Source organism: Scyliorhinus torazame, chromosome 12 (assembly GCF_047496885.1).
Source record: "Scyliorhinus torazame isolate Kashiwa2021f chromosome 12, sScyTor2.1, whole genome shotgun sequence".
NCBI lineage: Eukaryota > Metazoa > Chordata > Chondrichthyes > Carcharhiniformes > Scyliorhinidae > Scyliorhinus > Scyliorhinus torazame.
In genome coordinates, this window is record NC_092718.1 from 223,502,631 (window position 1) to 223,522,897 (window position 20,267).

At 49.7% G+C, this 20,267-nt stretch overlaps 1 protein-coding gene across 1 annotated transcript in view; it reads left to right on the forward strand.

Annotated features, from left to right (window-relative positions):
- spag5 (sperm associated antigen 5) overlaps positions 1–20,267 on the forward strand; it is a 73,014-nt gene that overhangs the window by 47,912 nt on the left and 4,835 nt on the right. The window contains exons 12-18 of the mRNA XM_072470003.1: positions 2,537–2,636; positions 4,269–4,352; positions 7,123–7,194; positions 8,208–8,310; positions 10,538–10,670; positions 13,455–13,556; positions 16,519–16,671. Of these exons, the coding sequence (XP_072326104.1) occupies positions 2,537–2,636; positions 4,269–4,352; positions 7,123–7,194; positions 8,208–8,310; positions 10,538–10,670; positions 13,455–13,556; positions 16,519–16,671 (747 nt within the window). The remainder of the gene's footprint in view (positions 1–2,536; positions 2,637–4,268; positions 4,353–7,122; positions 7,195–8,207; positions 8,311–10,537; positions 10,671–13,454; positions 13,557–16,518; positions 16,672–20,267) is intronic.

A 20,267-nucleotide genomic window follows, 5' to 3' on the forward strand; every position in this document is an offset into this window, starting at 1 on the left:
TTAATACCTCGCTGTGGTCAACTATCCTAATATCGGGCAGCACGGTGGCACAGTGGGTTAGCACTGCTGCCTCACGGCGCCGAGGACCCGGGTTCGATCCCGGCTCTGGGTCACTGTCCGTGTGGAGTTTGCACGTTCTCCCTGTGTTTGCGTGGGTTTCGCCCCCACAACCCAAAGATGTGCAGGTTAGGTGGATTGGGCGCGCTAAATTGCCCCTTAATTGGAAAACATGAATTGGGAACTGTAAATTTATTTTTTGAATACACGCTGCTGTTGTCTGGATGGTGAAGTAACTTATTGAACTGATCACTGTCCAGTGACCCCCTGCAGGAAGATGCACAACTATTGGCTTGGCTGTGATGGCTTCCAGAATGTGCGAATGCTCATTGTCTGAATTCATAGCTGAGGTATGAGGGCTGCTGATGGATCTGTAGCCCCCTTCAGAGGAGCTGAATCAGTTTCAGAGAAAGATGATCAGTTAGTCTGGAGTCCGCTCAAGTTCTTGCCACAGTTGTGGCAGTTGAATTAACCTGATTAATTGCTGAACTATCTACGTGGAACAAAGAACACATTGATGGACAGATCATTTCAGTGACAAAGTTCTGGGCGCGATAACACATTCTCCGGCTGATGCTCCGTTTCTGTTGAGGGACCTGTGAGGGGTGATGCCATGTGTTTGGGGGTTTTTATGAAATTGAGCTGATAGATTGGTAGCAATATCATAGAATCATAGAATTTACAGTGCAGAAGGAGGCCATTCGGCCTATCGAGTCTGCACCGACTCTTGGAAAGAGCACCCCACCCAAGGTCAACACCCCCACCCTATCCCCATAACCCAGTAACCCCACCCAACACTAAGGGCAATTTTGGACACTAAGGGCAATTTATCGCGGCCAATCCACCTAACCTGCACATCTTTGGACTGTGGGAGGAAACCGGAGCACCCGGAGGAAACCCACGCAGACACGGGGAGGACGTGCAGATTCCACACAGACACTGACCCAAGCCGGAATCGAACCTGGGACCCTGGGGCTGTGAAGCAATTGTGCTATCTACCGTGCTGCCCCCTGGAATATGGAACGGTGATGTTTGCTTGTTAGTGTGATATGTGGAATGTTACACCATTGATTTTCAAATCTTTTGTTGCTGTTGACCGTTTAATAAACAAAATATTCCCAGGTTACCAGCCCTGACTCCACTGACATTCATTATAGCTCACCCCCCGACCCAGCACCACCCTCCCTCTCTACACTCACTCTCTCTCTCTCTCTCTCTCTCTCTCTCACACCCCCCGGACCCAGCACCAACTTCGCTATCTACACCCTCCACCCCCTGACCCAGCACCAGCTTCGCTCTCTACTCTCTCTCTCTCCCCCCCCCCACCCCCCGACCCAGCACCAGCTTCGCTCTCTACACCCTCCACCCCCCCCCGACCCAGCACCAGCTTCGCTATCTACACCCCCCCCCCCCCCCCAACCCAGCACCAACTTCGCTCTCTACACCCACCCCCCCCCCCCCCCCCCCCCCCCCCCGACCCAGCACCACCTTCCTTCCCTCCCTACACTCCACCCAGCCCCACCTTCCTTTGCCCCCTACTGACAGTAACAGAAATAAATACTTTGGGCTGATGAGACTCAACTTAAATTGTCGTTTGCAAGTTGGAGATTTTTACTGCTGTTTGAAAGATGAAGAATTGCTGAGGCAGCTTCCAAGGTTAAAAGAGGTCAACAGTCAAAGTTGAGCAATCATAGTCTGTTGAGAAGAACTTGTATTTCTATCGCACCTTTCACAACCTCGACACCACATAATGCTTCACTGTTGGCACATAGAACTGTAGAATTTTAAAGCACGGAAGGAGTCCATTCCAAACACTTTGTCCATGTACCATTTGTCATGTTCTCTGTCGATTATTCTCTTTGTCTACTATGTCCGTACTGTGTACGTTCCCTCGGCCGCAGAAAAATACTTTTCACTGTACTTCGGTACATGTGACAAATCAAATCAAATGGCCCATCGTGTCTGCACCAGCTCCCAAAAGAGCTACCTAGCCAGCCCCATCTCCGCAGCCCTCCAACTTCGCCACATCCTGAGCCAATGTAGGAAACATGGTGACTTCATTTTGCACAGCTGCGAACTAATGGCTGATGATCTGTTTTTGAAACTTTGGTTACTGGATAAATATTGGAGAAATATGCTGGGAGGAATGACCTGCTTTTCACCCATTGGGGGATGGAATCTCTGACATTCACCTGGGAGGACAGAGATAATATCGCAGCAACTCTAAACAGCAGAGTAAGGGAGATTCCTGGCTCAGTGCTACTGGGGTGGGAGTTGGGGGTACTGGCCTGGGTATGGGAATGAGGGAGGCCTGTGTTAGTGATCTGTTCAACGCTGGTAATATTCTGGGGTAACAGTGAAGGTTTTGTATTGTTTAATTTTGGTATCTATGTGGTGGCTGAAATTTCTGTGATTTTAAAAAAAAAAAAAAAAAAAAAAAAAAATTTTTTTAATTTGTTGATGCTTTTGTTTGCTCCAGAATTATCCAGTGGCCGTGGCTGGAACTGACCACCTGCCTCCCGAGTCCCAAACAGAGGGAGAGGCAAAGGCAACGCAGGAGATGTCCCAATCCAGCAAAGGTAAATCTGTGGCAGCAGGATGGAAGCTGATCGGGGTTTGGGGCGCAAGGTTGGGCGAGAGGCGGCTGCTCTTTCTCTGGATTGGATTCTTACCCAGAACTGAGGGGTTGAAGATCACCTGGACGGGTTCTGCTCAAAACTCAAGTCTTTTCTCCGTGTCCTCAATGCACAGGATAAAACCAGCTTAATTAGTGTCATTGAGGAAGTGTACAAGGGAACATAGACCTGCAGCCCATCAATGGAGTAGCTCCTGATCGTTTACCCAGCCAATCTTGCTGGATACTGTGTGCACAATGAGTGTTTGCCTGTGAAACTTCATCTGGGGTTACGTATGACATATGGCACTGAAACAGGCCATTTGACTCAACCAGTCCATGCTGGTGCTAATGATCCACTTTCTGCCCGTGGCTGCCCAATAATTAGTCACAGGTTTGTATGTTCAAACACAATTACTGTTTATACCAAGAACTATCATGAAATACAACTGGAGGGCAGCACGGTGGCGCAGTGGGTTAGCCCTGCAGCCTCACGACGCCGAGGTCCCAGGTTCGATTCCGGCTCTGAGTCACTGTCCGTGTGGAGTTTGCACATTCTCCCCGTGTTTGTGTGGGTTTCGCCTCTACAACCAAACGGTGTGCGGGCTAGGTGGACTGGCCACGCTAAATTGCCCCTTATTTGGAAAAAATGAATTGGGCACTCTAAATTAATTTTCTTTTTTAATGAAATACAACTGGACACCAAGTTACTACCCCCCTTTAATGGCCCCATCCTCTACCCCCACACACACAACAAACCGGGGGCGGGGGCAGTGAAAATAATGAGGCTGATGGTCAGAAGATAGGAGTCTTTGCTTCCAGTGGTGGTTCTGTACGCTTTCTTCACAGCACATGCCATAATTAGATGAGCTATGATCATCTTGAATGGTGGAGCAGGCTCGAGGGGTTGAATGGCCTCTACTTCCTTCGGTAATATAGCTGCCCGTTTTATTTCCCAATCTTCAGCCCTTCAAAATCAGCTTTTCTCCACTCAATTAGCCTGTTTTTTGTCATATATCTGTGGAGCATATGTAACAGTCACCATATGTCCCCCTAATTTTATTTCTCTTATTTGCTCGTGATAATGCCACATTACTAGATCCTATTGCTAATCTCGGTTGGCCTTTTTACATGTTAGGTTAGAAAGAAGTCCTACACGCACTGTAGGAACTCCAATCTCTTATCCCTTTTACCCACCTCTTCTGTCCAAGTTAATATCATGGTAATTAAAATTAACCATGATTGCTTTTTTAATTTACTCGACTCTCATTTGTCTGCATATATCTTCCGCCAGCTCCTTGTGCTCTGTAGACTACCACTATTAGTGTGGTTGATCCTTCATCATCTTACCTCTCTGTCCCTGTGGATCAGCCAACACAGCTGATGACTGTGATCTTGTTTTGTAGTCAAATAGATTCCCAATGTTCAACTAGGCTCACAAGTGAGCATGACCACTTGTAGTCATAGCAGACAGTAGTGGTGGAAGTGTATCCCTTCAGGCGTTTGAAGACAACCTTGTTGCAGTGTTGTGATGGAACTGTGCTGTTTGATTACTGCATTGCTGTGATCTGTCTTTTCGATTTCTATCTTTTTACAGAGCATCAGGAAGGGACTCCGTGTGACATCAGGCGTGACCACAGTGCCTTTGTTCCCATTGGGCCAACAATGCTGAATCCACCAGGTAATATTCTGGCACAAATAACCTCAGTACCATTGAAATAACCGGTTACAGCCAGCTTTCATGGAGGGAGGTACTCATCAATCCGTGCTGTACCTGTCCTGGGAGTGTTTGATGGGGACAGTGTACAGGGAGCTTTACTCTGTATCTAACCCCGTGCTGTACCTGTCCTGGGAGTGTTTGGTGGGGACAGTGCAGAGGGAGCTTTACTCTGTATCTAACCCCGTGCTGTACCTGCCTGGGAGTGTTTGATGGGGACACTGCAGAGGGAGCTTTACTCTGTATCTAACCCCGTGCTGTACCTGTCCTGGGAGTGTTTGGTGGGGACAGTGCAGAGGGAGCTTTACTCTGTATCTAACCCCGTGCTGTACCTGCCTGGGAGTGTTTGATGGGGACACTGCAGAGGGAGCTTTACTCTGTATCTAACCCCGTGCTGTACCTGCCTGGGAGTGTTTGATGGGGACAGTGTACAGGGAGCTTTACACTGTATCTAACCCCGTGCTGTACCTGTCCTGGGAGTGTTTGATGGGGACAGTGTAGAGGGAGCTTTACTCTGTATATAACCCCGTGCTGTACCTGTCCTGGGAGTGTTTGGTGGGGACAGTGCAGAGGGAGCTTTACTCTGTATCTAACCCCGTGCTGTACCTGCCTGGGAGTGTTTGATGGGGACACTGCAGAGGGAGCTTTACTCTGTATCTAACCCCGTGCTGTACCTGCCTGGGAGTGTTTGATGGGGACAGTGTACAGGGAGCTTTACACTGTATCTAACCCCGTGCTGTACCTGGCCTGGGAGTGTTTGATGGGGACAGTGTAGAGGGAGCTTTACTCTGTATCTAACCCACTGCTATACCTGTCCTGGGAGTGTTTGATGGGGACAGTGTAGAGGGAGCTTTACTCTGTATCTCACCCCGTGCTGTACCTGTCCTGGGAGTGTTTGATGGGGACAGTGTAGAGGGAGCTTTACTCTGTATCTAACCCCGTGCTGTACCTGTCCTGGGAGTGTTTGATGGGGAGAGTGTAGAGGGAGCTTTACTCTGTATCTAACCCTGTGCTGTACCTGTCCTGGGAGTGTTTGATGGGGACAGTGTAAAGGGAGCTTTACTCTGTATCTAACCCCGCGCTGTACCTGTCCTGGGAGTGTTTGATGGGGACAGTGTAGAGGGAGCTTTACTCTGTATCTAACCCCGTGCTGTACCTGTCCTGGGAGTGTTTGATGGGGACAGTGTAGAGGGAGCTTTACTCTGTATCTAACCCCGTGCTGTACCTGTCCTGGGAGTGTTTGATGGGGACAGTGTAGAGGGAGCTTTACTCTGTATCTAACCCTGTGCTGTACCTGTCCTGGGAGTGTTTGATGGGGACAGTATAGAGGGAGCTTTACTCTGTATCTAACCCCGTGCTGTACCTGTCCTGGAAGTGTTTGATGGGGACAGTGTAGAGGGAAAGGGATATTATTTATACAGGTTTTTTTTTTTGTCCGCTTAATTATTCTACCGTATATAAAATGTTAAGTATTTTAAAGTTACAAACCTGGGGACTGCGGTTTATTGGGCTCAGCCAAGGACTTCGGGTAGTTGAGTGTGTGGTGATAATGCCGACAGTGTAAAGGGAGCTTTGCTCCCTGTGCTGTACCTACTCTGACAGTATTGTGTAGTCTCCGTTGTGGGAGAATGAACGTCCTCTTATCTGATGAGCACAATGAAGTAATTGGCATTGCAAGTTGTGTGAGCACAGACCCCCCCCCCCCCCTCTCCCTCTCCCTCTCTCTCTCTCTCTCTCTCTCTCTCTCTCTCTCTCTCTCTCTCTCTCTCTCTCTCTCTCTCTCTCTCTCTCTCTCTCTCTCTCTCTCTCTCTCTCTCTCTCTCTCTCTCTCTCTCCCGCTGCCTGAGATTCCAGTAACCCCCTGCATTTTTAATAAATTCAGTTTGACTTGGAGCAGTGCTGATGTCTTGCAAACCTTCCGAATGGTCACGCTGGAACAAACTGAATATTCCCATTTCCTCGGATGCTCATTACTGGGGCTGTTTAGCACAGGGCTAAATTGCTGGCTTTGAAAGCAGACCAAGGCAGGCCAGCAGCATAGTTCAATTCCTGTACCAGTATCCCCGAACAGGCGCCGGAATGTGGCGTCTAGGGGCTTTTCACAGTAACTTCATTTGAAGCCTACTTGTGACAAGCGATTTTCATTTCATTTCAGAAACTCTGCTGAAACTCTTGTGACCATTGACACTGCATCATCTCTAAACCCTCATTGTTTAGAAATCCCCCCACGTGACCTATTCTTATCCTGAACCTCTAGGCACCCCCGTCACACTTGTTCTTCTGACTGGTCTTCCCGCCCTGAATGCTACTGGGATTTTCTAGCTCCTTTGCCTCCTCCACCAGCCCAATCAAAGTTCCAGCATTAGGGGCTGGTTTAGCACAGGGCTAAATCGCTGGCTTTTAAAGCAGACCAAGGCAGGCCAGCAGCACGGTTCAATTCCCATACCAGCCTCCCCGAACAGGCGCCGGAATGTGGCGACTAGGGGCTTTTCACAGTAACTTCATTTGAAGCCTACTTGTGACAATAAGCGATTTTCATTTCATTTTTTCATACAGCACCCTCCTATGGAACTTTCTCCTCAACCCTCTACCTCATTGGCCTCTCCCTCTGTAAAGGTCTCCTGAAAATCCTGTCTCTGCTGGTTCCCTTTCACTTTCCCATTGCTGCTGTGTAAGGTTTGCTGATGTTTGTGTGCTGTGTAGAGCTAAGTGTTTGTGTCTCTTTTTTGCAAAGAAACTCCTCTTGGCAGTGGAAATTGTCACGGTGCTTTCACGAAGGTTGAGCCCATAACTCCCAAGAAACCGGGTGAGTTGTTGCTGTGGTTTGCTTTCACTGTGACATTATTGGGTGAATCAGCTGACACATTGTGAACGATGGAACAGGTTGCTATCTCTCCTCTGGGTTTGTTATGGGCCCCATTACCCCCAGTACAACCCCTTTAGTAACACTGAATGTAACATGGCTGCCCCCAGCCTGAACCTCATCGCAGAGGTCTGAGTGACTGGCAGGACGGTAGGATCTTTAGAAGAGGGTTGCAGTTAAATCCCAAACACTATTAGTGCCAAACGAGGTAATCATTGACCAGGGACCCACAAATCAATCGTTCCCATGTGTTCTCCGTGGCTATTTAACAGTGAATGGCATCACAGCTAAACTGTAACAGCTCTCCCCCTTTTCCCCTGCCTCCCTGACCCTCTTTATTCCTTTTAATTGAGTAGCATCCCCGTTGGAGAGGGGTGAGGAAGGTTTTGATATGAACTTTGTTCACTAATATTGCACTGAGATTTCACTAAATAGTGTAAGGGTGCTTGTGACATTTAGTATCACGATGCAGCGACTGCCTTTTCTGCTGGCAGTGGAGGTAGTACAGTGGTTAGCACTACTGCCTTATAGTGGCAGGGACCCGGGCGGCACGGTGGCACAATGGTTAGCACTGCTACCTCACAGCGCCAGGGACCCGGGTTTGATTCCGGCCTTGGGTCACTGTCTGTGCGGGTTTCCTCCGGGTGCTCCGGTTTCCTCCCACAGTCCAAAGATGTGCAGGTCAGGTGGTTTGGCCTTAATCAATGCGTGGGGTTATGGGGATAGGACAGGAAAATGGGCCTAAGTAGAGAGTGCATTTTAATGCAGACCCGATGGGCAGAATGGCCTCCTTCTGCACTGTAGGGATTCTATGGATATCCCCAAGTTGGCCAGGCCTAGACTCTGCTTCAAATACCCTATTCTGTACTGTTTGGGGAACTGATGTGGATGCAGCCTGTCTCTATTTGTGTCCAGTGCTACTCTTACCCAAGTCGGTATTTCTCTTCCCACTCTAGAAGTTGAAGATACCCTGTTGCTGATCGTGGCTGAGCTTCGGGTCGCCCTCCAGAAGCTTCTCGACTCGATGCAGCTGCAGGTGAAAGACCTGCAACAGGAGATGTAAGTCCAGCGGCCGAACAAACCACAGTCCCTTTCAAATCACTGTGCACTGGACAATGTCCTGTTTCTGAGTGTTTCGTCTTGTGCAGGCTGCGCATGGCTCTTGTTCTGCAGCTCAGGATAGGTGTTCCTGTCACTCAGTGGGGAGCACTAAAGTTCCACCCCAGAGCCTTGCCACACGTATAGAACTGGGAGGTGTGCCTTAACTGTCTCAGGGCCAGAATAATGGGAGGGAGAGGGGGACACTGCACTATTGGAGGGCCAGGATAATGGTAAGGGAGAGGGGGACACTGCACTATTGGAGGGCCAGGATAATGGGGAGGGAGCGGGGGACACTGCACTATTGGAGGGCCAGGATAATGGGAAGGGAGAGGGGGACACTGCTCTATAGGAGGGCCTGCACAATGCAGGGAGGGGTGTGCTGTACTGTTGGATGGCCAGGACAATGGGCGGGTGGGGATAAACTACACTGTCAGTGTCTAAACAATGGGGGAGTGGACTCTATTGACAGAAGACCTGTTATTTATTCCCCAATCAGCCCTTAAAGCAGATTTAAAATCATTGATTTTATTAGACGTGTGCAAATTGGTTGCTGTATGCTTACAAAGAAGGAGCTTTCAATTCTTTCACATTTCCTTCACAATCATACAGTACAGAAGAGGTCCTCAGCCCATCGAGCCTGCACTGACAAAAAGTAACTGCTCTAACCTCCACTAATCCCACGTCCCAGCACTTGGCACATTGTCTTCATTGTTCTACCATTCCAGCTGCTCATCCAAGTACTTTTAGAGGTTGAGATTTCCTGCCTCGACTCCCCTCACAGGCAGTACTTCCCAGATCCCCACCACCCTCTGGGTGAAACATCTCTCCTCAAATCCCCACTAAATCTCCTGCCTCTCACCTTAAAACCATGCCCCCTTGTGGGCGGTACGGTGGCGCACTGGTTAGCACCGCTGTCTCACGGCAACGGGGCCCGGGTCACTGTCCATGTGGAGTTTGCACATTCTCCTCGTGTCTGCGTGGGTTTCGCCCCCACAGCCCAAAGCTGTGCAGGGTAGGTGGATTGGCCACGCTAAATTGCTCCTTAATTGGGGAAAATATCATTGGGCACCTTAAACAAACAAAAAAAAGTATGCCCCCTTGTTATTGACCCTTCAACTAACACGAACAGCTGCTTTCTATCCATCCTGTCCATGCCTCTGTCTTGTCCACCTCAGTCGGGTCCCCCCTCGGCCTTTCTCTGCTCCAGAGAAAACAACCCGAGCTTGTCCAGCCTCTCTCCATATCCAAAATGATCCATCCCAGGCAACATCCTGGTGAATCTCCTTTGTGCCCTCTCCAGTGCAATCACTTCCTTCCTATAGTGAGGTGACCAGAACAGCACACCTGTACCCCAGCTGTGGCCGAACCGGCATTTTGTACAGCTCCAACGTAGCCTCCCTGCTCTTGTAATGCAATTAATGCCGCAACTTAAGGCAAGTGTCCTTAACTACCACCTTAATCTGCTCTGCCGCCTTCAGGGATCTGTGGACAAGCACAATCTCAATGTCCTGAAGTGTTTTATAGCCAAGTGTCACTGCAACACTTACATTATTATTGACCCGATTTCAGTGTATTGTCTGATGGGGTGCTGATTGGCGAGTTAATGGTATATATCAGTTGGTGATTTTTGGTCCCTCAAGCACAGACTGTTCCCTGTATGAATCGGAGTTCCATTCTATTATTCCTCTACTGTGGCCATTTTAATGACATCCGATCCTGTTTAAAGGAGCTCCCAGATAAAGGTTTGCGGGGAGGCAGTGGCATTGTGGCATTGTCACTGGGCTAGTAAACCAGAGACCCGGAGTAATGTTCTGGGGACCTCGGTTCAAATCCCACCACTGCAAATGGTGAAATTTGAATTCGAGCATAATCCGGAATGAAAATGTCTAATGATGACCATGAAACCATTGTCGATTGTTGGAAAAACCCACCTGGTTCACTGATGTCCTTCAGGGAAGGAAATCCGCCGTCCTTACCTGGTCTGACCTACATGTGTCTCCAGACCCACACCAATGTGGTTGACTTGGATCTGGAGCAAGGGCCATTTTGTTCATCTATTACTCGGTGCGTCCCAGACACACTTGCACTGGGACTTTGGACTGATTCCTCTCTGCTCTCCACAGACTGGCTTCTGGAGTTAGTCTTGATCAAGATTTCATGTTGCTTCCATCTGCTCTTTTCTCAGTACAAACGTGCGGGAGCAGCGAAGGGTCATGTTCAGCAAGAACTGGTCGGAAGTGAGCAGCCTGCAGAGCAAGGTTTTAGTCCTGGAAACTGAGAACAGGAAGCTGAACCGAGATCTTAAGGCGCAAATTGAGGTGTGAATGTGTACGTTTTGTGTGTTCTGTAGAGAGGCCTACACTCCGACTAAGGTACCATGGTTCTCAGGTGCCATGTTACAATGTCATTGCGATGCAGACTCACTGCCCTCGGTCTGTGATGCAGAGGGTGCTGAATCAGTTCAGTTGTAACTGGAAGCAATCATTCACGTTTTAATGGTTAGAGTTTAGTTAAGATCAATTTTTACGGCAGCGTAAGTCATGAGACTGACAGATTGGTTTACTCTCTCGCAGACTAACTGTGAACTGAAGCAAGCTTCATGATGAAACGGTCCTTGATTTTGTGCAGAAACAGCAGTAAATATGAAGCTTGAGAGCAGGTTACATACATAGATACATAGAAGGAGCAGGTGGAGGCCTTTTGGCCCTTCGAGCCTGGCTGATCATCCAACTCAATAGCCCAATCCTGCTTTCTCCCCATATCCTTTGGTCCCATTCTCCCCAAGTGCTATATCCAGCCGCCTCTTGAATATATTCAATGTTTTAGCATCAACTACTTCCTGTGGTAATGAATTCCACAGGCTCACCACTCTTTGTGTGAAGAAATGTCTCCTTATCTGGTTCTGTCTGAATGGGCCTGAACACATTTTCTGCTGGTTATATTTCACATTTGAAGATGGCTGTGAAGTCCTGGTGTTTGGTGTATGTGCAGCTCTTCCCTGTCACCCGGAAATCCCAGTGACTTGCCACATAGATACATAGAAGATAGGAGCAGGAGGAGGCCTTTTGGCCCTTCGAGCCTGCTCCGCCATTCATCACCATCATGGCTGATCATCCAACTCAATAGCCTAATCCTGCTTTCTCCCCATAGCCTTTGATCCCATTCTCCCCAAGTGCTATATCCAGCCGCCTCTTGAATATATTCAAAGTTTTAGCATCAACTACTTCCTGTGGTAATGAATTCCACAGGCTCACCACTCTTTGTGTGAAGAAATGTCTCCTTATCTCTGTCTGAAATAGTTCACCCTGAATCCTCAGGCTGTGACCCCTGGTTCTGGACACCCATCGTTGGTAACATCTTCCCTGCATCTACCCTGTCTAGTCCTGTTAGAATTTTATAAGTCTCTATGAGATCCCCCCTCTTTCTTCTGAACTCCAGCAAGAACAATCCCAACCTGGTCATTTTCTCCTCATATGACAGTCCTGCCATCTCTGGAATCAGTCTGGTAAACCTTCGCTGCACTCCCTTGAGAGCAAGAATATCCTTCCTCAGAGAAGGAGACCAAAACTGCACACAGTATTCTAGGTGTGGCCTCACCAAGGCCCTGTACAATTGCAGCAACACATCCCTGCTTCTGTACTCGCAACCTCTCGCAATGAAGGCCAACATACCATTAGCCTTCTTTACCGCCTGCTGCACCTGCAAGCTTACCTTCAGCGACTGGTGCACAAGGACACCCAGGTCCTGCTGCATACTCCCCTCTCCCAATTTACAACCATTCAGGTAGTAATCTGCCGCCTTGTTTTTGCTTCCAAAATGAATAACCTCACACTTATCCAAATTATACTGCATCTGAGTGTTTGCCCACTCGCCCAACCTGTCCAGATCTTGCAGTACGATCCCTGCATCCTCGTCACAATTCACCCCCCCCCCCCCCCCCCAAAACTTGGTATCGTCTGCAAACTTTGAGATGATGTTATTTTGTTCCCTCATCCAAATCACTAATATATATTGTGAATAGCTGGGGTCCCAGCACCGATCCCTGTGGTACCCCACTGGTTACTGCCTGCCAATTTGAAAAGGACCCATTAATCCCGACTCTTTGTTTCCTCTCTGCCAACCAGTTTTCTATCCACCTCAATACATTTCCTCCAATCCCATGCGCTTTAATTTTGCACAATAATCTCTTAAGCGGGACTTTGTCAAACGCCTTCTGAAAGTCCAAAATGGTGATGAAAATCGAGTGGCTCCCCCTTGTCAACTCTACTGGTTCCATCTTCAAAGAATTCCAACAGATTTGACAAGCATGCTTTTCCCTTCACAAATCCATGCTGACTCTGACTGATCCTGCCACTGCTTTCTAAATGTTCCTCTATAAAGTCTTTGATAATGGATTCAAGCATTTTCCCCACTACTGATGTTGGGACTCCCCTCTGTCTCGCCCCTCGGAGTTGCCTGGCCAAGGCCATTCGTTCAGTGAAGCTCAACACAGCTTCAAGATACTATCGTCTATCTAATCATCCTGCAATGCTCTGGTTTGAACATTGTCTTCAGTAACTGGCTATATCCTTATTTTGCCCTCCTTTATTTCAATTGCCAGACATCCACATTTTCTATCTCTCCCTTCCTCAGCTATACACGCATCCGTTTATTTCTCCAGTTTCGCTCTTGTCTGTGGCCCACACAAGATGGTTTTACTTTGCTCCACTGTTTCGACTGGAGTTTTCCCCCCAATTTTTAAAATATTCCTCTTTCACTTTTGCAAACATAAAGCAAGCTCTAAATTTTGCCTCGACAGACACCAACCAATTTCGCCTGTGTTTACACATTATTGCCAAGTTATAGTAATTTGGGAGGGGGATGCAGTGCTTCAGGGTTAAAGCAATGGTTCTGAGGTACCATGTTACAGTGTCATTGTGTTGCAGGCTCACTGACCTTTGCCTGTGATGCATAGAATACCGAACATGGTTGGTCAGTTCAATTGTAACTGGAAGCAATGATTCCAGAATGTGGCAGCTCAAATGGTTAGAGTTTAGTTAAGATCAATTCTTGCGGCAGAGTAAGTCACGAGGCTAACAGATTGGTTTTACTCTCTCTTGCAGACTAACTCGGAACTGAAGCAAGCTGTAAATGTTCATGATGAAACAATCCTTGATTTCAGTAAACAGATGGAGACCAATTTGAAGGAACACAGTGAATTTCTGGTAAGATGGGTCTCTCATCCATAAAGAAATATTCAACTTGTTCTTTCAAATCCAGCAGGGGGAGAGGATGAAAACTATTTCTTTATCTGCTGAGTTTGCAGTTAGTCCAGTGACCTTGAGGTTTAAAAATTGGCAGTTTTGCTCCGTGAAGCCTTAATGATGGTAATTAATGGGCCGTGCAGAGGTGACATCCACACAGCGCTGCTGAAGACACAGTTTTGGGACCGTGCAGAGAGAGCTTTACTCTGTCTCACCCATGCTATACTTGCTCTTTAAATCTACTTGTTCTGGGGATGTGGGTGTCTCTGGCAGGGCCAGCATTCACCACTTATCACCAATGGCACTTGTGAAGGTAGTGGTAAGCTGCCTTATTGAGCTGCTTCAGCCCATGTGATGTAGGTACAACCACAATGCTATTAGGAAGGGAATTCACCAGTGAACCATAGAATCCCTACAGTGCAGAAGAAGGCCAATTGGCCCATCAAGTCTGCACCGACCCCTTGAAAGGCCACCTCACCGAGGCCCAGTCCCCCGAACCTCACACAACCTTTTGGACACTTGGGGCAATTTATCATGGCCAGTCCACCTATGAAATGAAAATGAAAATCGCGTATTGTCACAAGTAGGCTTCAATGAAGTTACTGTGAAAAGCCCCTAGTCGCCACATTCCGGCGCCTGTTCGGGGAGGCTGGTACAGGAATTGAACCATGCTGCTGGCCTGCCTTAAAAAATCTGCTTTAAAAGCCAGCGATTTAGCCCAGTGTGCTAAACCAGCCTGCACATCTTTGGACTGTGGGAGGAAACTGGAGCAGCCGGAGGGAACCCACACCGAAACTGGGAGAACGTGCAGACTGCGCACAGACGGTCACCCGAGGTCGGAATCAATCCCGGGTCCCTGGCTCTGCGAGGCAGCCGTGCTAACCACCGTGACACCCGGTCCCTGGCACTGGTGCAGCTGTGCTAACCACTGTGCCATCGGTCCCTGGCGTTGAGGCAGCCGTGCTAACCACTGTGCCACCTGGTCCCTGGCGCTGTAAGGCAGCTGTGCTAACCACTGTGCCGCTCGGTCCCTGGTGCTGTGAGGCAGCCGTGCTAACCACTGTGCCACCTGGTCCCTGGCGCTGTAAGGCAGCTGTGCTAACCACCGTGCCGCTCGGTCCCTGGTGCTGTGAGGCTGCCGTGCTAACCACTGTGCCACCGGTCCCTGGCGTTGAGGCAGCCGTGCTAACCACTGTGCCACCTGGTCCCTGGCGCTGTAAGGCAGCTGTGCTAACCACCGTGCCGCTCGGTCCCTGGTGCTGTGAGGCTGCCGTGCTAACCACTGTGCCGCACGGTCCCTGGCGCTGTGAGGCAGCCGTGGTAACCACTGCAAGGACAGTGAAGGATCGGGTGATGGTGACTTGGAAGGGAACTTGCAAGTGGTGGTCTTCCTCTGCATCTTCATCCTCTGGGTGCTAAAGTTTGAAGGTGCTGTCAAAGGAGCCTTGGAGAGCCGCGCCCCCCCCTCGATGTGGGGAGATGGTTTGATTCCCTCTTATTAGAGATGGCACTGCCTGATCTGTGGGATGAATATTGCTCACATTTATCAACCCAAGTCTGAACATTGTCCAGGTGTTGTTGCATGTGGGCAGGGACAGCTTCAGCATCTGGGAAGTTGTGAACGATGTTGAACATTACAGTCATCCATGAACATCTCCGGAATTCCTGCAACAATGTCCCAGGCTGAGGTAATTGGCCTCCAACAACCACAACTATCTTTGTGCGAGGTATAATGTCAACCTTTGACAGTTTCCTCTTATTTCCCACTGACTTCAATTTTCCCTGGGCAGGTTTGATGGGCCAGTGTAGAGGAATCTTTTTTTTAAAATATAAATTTTTAAAAATAAATAAATAAATTTAGAGTGCCCAATTATTATTTTTCCCAATTAAGGGGCAATTTAGCGCGGCCAATCCACCTACCCTGCACATCTTTGGGTTGTGGGGGTGAAACCCACGCAGACACAGGGAGAATGTGCAAACTCCACATGGACACTGACCCAGAGCCGGGATTCGAACACAAGCCCTCGGTGCCGCAGTCCCAGTGCTGACCCGGGGTTCGAACCCGGGCCCTCAGTGCCGCAGTCCCAGTACTGACCCGGGATTCGAACCCGGGCCCTCAGTGCAGCAGTCCCTGTGCTAACCCTGGATTCGAACCCGGGCCCTCAGCGCCGCAATCCCTGTGCTGACCCGGGATTCGAACCCGGGCCCTCAGTGCCGCAGTCCCAGTACTGACCCGGGGTTCGAACCCGGGCCCTCAGTGCAGCAGTCCCTGTGCTAACCCTGGATTCGAACCCGGGCCCTCAGTGCCGCAGTCCCTGTGCTGACCCGGGATTCGAACCCGGGCCCTCAGTGCCCCAGTCCCTGTGCTAACCCGGGATTCGAACCTGGGCCCTCCGTGCTGCAGCCCCAGTGCTAACACTGGATTCGAACCCAGGCCCTCGGTGCTGCAGTCCCTGTGCTAACCACTGCACCACATGCCACCCTTTAAAATATAAATTTAGTGTACCCAATTCTTTCTTTTTTCCACAATTAAGGGGCAATTTAGCGTGGCCAATCTACATAACCTACACATCTGAAACCCACGCAGACACTGGGAGAATGTGCAAACTCCACACATAGTGATCCGGGACTGGGATTGAACCCGGGTCCTCGGCGCTGTGAAGCAGCAGTGCTAACCACTGCGCCACCCTGCTGCTCCTATAGGATTCTTTGTTGTAAATCTAACTAACCTCGTACCTGCTCTGGGAGTGTTTGGTAGGTCAGTGCCGATAGGGATTTAGACCATGGTCAAACCGAGGACTGAAACTCTCGGACTAGACTAGTTTTTAAACAAGTGGCTGCAAACTAGGTGAGACCTTGATGAGAACTGTCTAATCTCCGAATTGATCTATAAGTAACCTGCAGAGATTCTTTTATATTTCAGGCCATGAAGGAAGAAGTGAGTGGTGTGAAACGGCAGCTCCAGCGCTGGGAGACTGAGGCCTACGCCTGCCGCGAGCAGCTGAACAAAATGCAGAGCTCAGGTGGAACGTGGGACATGAATTGGCTGGAAGAGAAAGTAGAACTTCAGTGCCAAGTAAGGAACTAATTATGTTCTGGGAGAGATGGTGATGACAATGTGATAACTTCCAATCCTGGACTGAGTATAGCTGATGTTGGAGAGAATTTAAATATATACATATAATGTATTTGGGTTTGTGTGTCACTGGCCCGGTCACCATTTATTGCCCATCCCTCGAGCTGCACCTACAGTTAAGCATGGTGTGGGATTGGAGTGCAGGTAAGGACGTCTGCTTTCCTGCCCCGAAGGATATCATTGAGCTAAAAAAAAGTTTCAACAATCCAACAGCTTCTTGGTCTCTTACTGACCCTGTCCTTACTGACCCTGTCCTTACTGACCCTGTCCTTACTGACCCTGTCCTTACTGACCCTGTCCTTACTGACCCTGTCCTTACTGACCCTGTCCTTACTGACCCTGTCCTTACTGACCCTGTCCTTACTGACCCTGTCCTTACTGACCCTGTCCTTACTGACCCTGTCCTTACTGACCCTGTCCTTACTGACCCTGTCCTTACTGACCCTGTCCTTACTGACCCTGTCCTTACTGACCCTGTCCTTACTGACCCTGTCCTTACTGACCCTGTCCTTACTGACCCTGTCCTTACTGACCCTGTCCTTACTGACCCTGTCCTTACTGACCCTGTCCTTACTGACCCTGTCCTTACTGACCCTGTCCTTACTGACCCTGTCCTTACTGACCCTGTCCTTACTGACCCTGTCCTTACTGACCCTGTCCTTACTGACCCTGTCCTTACTGACCCTGTCCTTACTGACCCTGTCCTTACTGACCCTGTCCTTACTGACCCTGTCCTTACTGACCCTGTCCTTACTGACCCTGTCCTTACTGACCCTGTCCTTACTGACCCTGTCCTTACTGACCCTGTCCTTACTGACCCTGTCCTTACTGACCCTGTCCTTACTGACCCTGTCCTTACTGACCCTGTCCTTACTGACCCTGTCCTTACTGACCCTGTCCTTACTGACCCTGTCCTTACTGACCCTGTCCTTACTGACCCTGTCCTTACTGACCCTGTCCTTACTGACCCTGTCCTTACTGACCCTGTCCTTACTGACCCTGTCCTTACTGACCCTGTCCTTACTGACCCTGTCCTTACTGACCCTGTCCTTACTGACCCCGTCCTTACTGACCCCGTCCTTACTGACCCCGTCCTTACTGACCCCGTCCTTACTGACCCCGTCCTTACTGACCCCGTCCTTACTGACCCCGTCCTTACTGACCCCGTCCTTACTGACCCCGTCCTTACTGACCCCGTCCTTACTGACCCCGTCCTTACTGACCCCGTCCTTACTGACCCCGTCCTTACTGACCCCGTCCTTACTGACCCCGTCCTTACTGACCCCGTCCTTACTGACCCCGTCCTTACTGACCCCGTCCTTACTGACCCCGGTCTTTTACATTTTCTGAATTCTATGAAAGTGAAATCTCAGACAGCCGAAATGGGATTAAAATTGGTGTTCTGTGGATTATTGATCCAGTAATGTGACCATTCCACAGCATCCAAATTGAATCATCTATAGTCACTGATGCTGTTGCCACTTTGGACTGGCTATCAGAAGAAGCTGCTGGCTATTTTGTGTTTTAGCCCTGCAGCGTTATATTAGCCAGGCCTCCTCACTCTTACATCCTGTGGGCCTGCAGTAAAGGAAAGGTGGGTGAATATTTGCCCCTTGCCAGGGTCGCCAATGCTGGAGTGTCAGTCTATTAAATCTCAGGTCTGGAACTCTGTCTGTCATTGTGTCAGAAAGTCGCTCATGCTGTAATACAGAGGATTCAATTTGGACCACCGGAGGTTTTGATCTGTTCTGCTCTCTGTGGCCCCCACAACATCCTATTTTGCAAATGAACTGCAGCCCCACCGTGACCAGTTCCCCATAGCGACCTGACCAAGTGCCCATTGTTTATCAGAAGCTGGGACAGTGAGTTTCAGACGGAGGATGGGGACAGCTGAGGAAATTCCACTATGTGCAGGGGCAGGGCTGAGAAACCCCACGTTGTTCGTGGGTCGGTGCAGACTCGATGGGCCGAATGGCCTCCTTCTGCACTGTATGTTCTATGTTCTCTGCCAGTGCAGATAAAACGATGCAGTGTCTGTCCCTGCTGGTCACAAACAGAAAAGTCAATGATCTTTTAAAAAATATTTTTGTTAAGTTTTCAACATTTCATACACTAGAACAAATGCACCCCCCCCCCCACAAGCAAAAACTAGTGCAAAGAGAAAACAACCCCCGATACACTGCGCCCCCCCCCCCCCCCATATTGCTGACCATCCTCCTCTCCGCCCCCAGCAGCCGACGGTGACCAACTCTGACGTACAGAATGAATGAGCGCCATCTATTGTAGAACCCCCCGATCGCCCCTCTCAAGGTGAACTTAACCTTTTCAAGGTGCAGGAATTCCATCAAGTCCCTCAGCCACACTGAGACAGGGTGAAGTAGCAGACCTACACCCCAGCAGGACCCGCCTGCAACCAATCAGCGAGGCGAAGGCTAAAACACCCGCCCCTATCTGTAGCTCCGGCAGGTCCGACACCCAAATGTGGCACCGAGGGAATTGGCTCCAAATCCATTTGCAAGATTGCCGACATGGTACTGAAGAAAGAGCCGCAAAACCTCCCCAACTCTGGGCAAGACCACAACATATGGACATGATTGGCCGGGCCCCCCTCACACCGCTCACAATTATCCTTCACTCCCGCAAGCAAGCGGCTCATCCTCAACCTCGTTAGGTGTGCTCCATGCACCACCTTTAATTGTATAAACCCTAGTCTCGCACACGAGGTTGAGGCATTCACCCTGTGCAACACACCACACCTCCTACAGTGCCATTCCCAGCTCTTCCTCCCACTTGCCCCCCCCCCCCCCTCCATCCCCACAATACCTTTCCTCCATTCCTGCCACCGACAGCACTCTTTATCAGCAAGGTGGGCAGCGCCACCGGGAACGTTGGAAAGACCTTCCTTGCAAAATCCCGCACCTGCATGTACCAGAACGTTTCTGACTCTGGGATCCCAAACTTTTCTGTCAACTCCTCCAAACTCGTGAACCGCCCCTCCAGAAACACATCTCTCGTTCCTACCAACCCCTTGTCCCCTGACCCCAGAACCTAGCGTCCAGTCTGGCTAGTTCAAACAATTGATTTGCGCAGATTGGTATCCGTTTCGACACCGCCCCTAGTTTGAAGTGCTGCTGCAATTGTCTCCATATCTTCTGTGTCATCATCACCACCGGATTACCCGAGTGTTTCCCTGGGGAGAACGGAAGTGGAGGCATTACCACCGCCCGCAAACTCCACATTGGAGGAAGAGGATAGGGCGGTGTTGGAGGAACCATTGGGGATTGAGGTTCAGGCGGCAATAGGGAGAATGCAGACAGGCAAGACACGGGGGCCACATGGTTTCCCAGTGGAATTTTACAAGAAGTTTGGGGACCAGTTGGTGGAGATGTTTGAGGATGTCCTGAACAATCTCCTTGGGAGGCCGTCTACCACCTAAGCTGGCCAGCCAATAAGAGACTGGCCTTCTCCCCATACTCATACAATGCTCCTTTGGCCTGCCTCACTAGCGCACCGCATCACCTGTGGACAAAAGATCA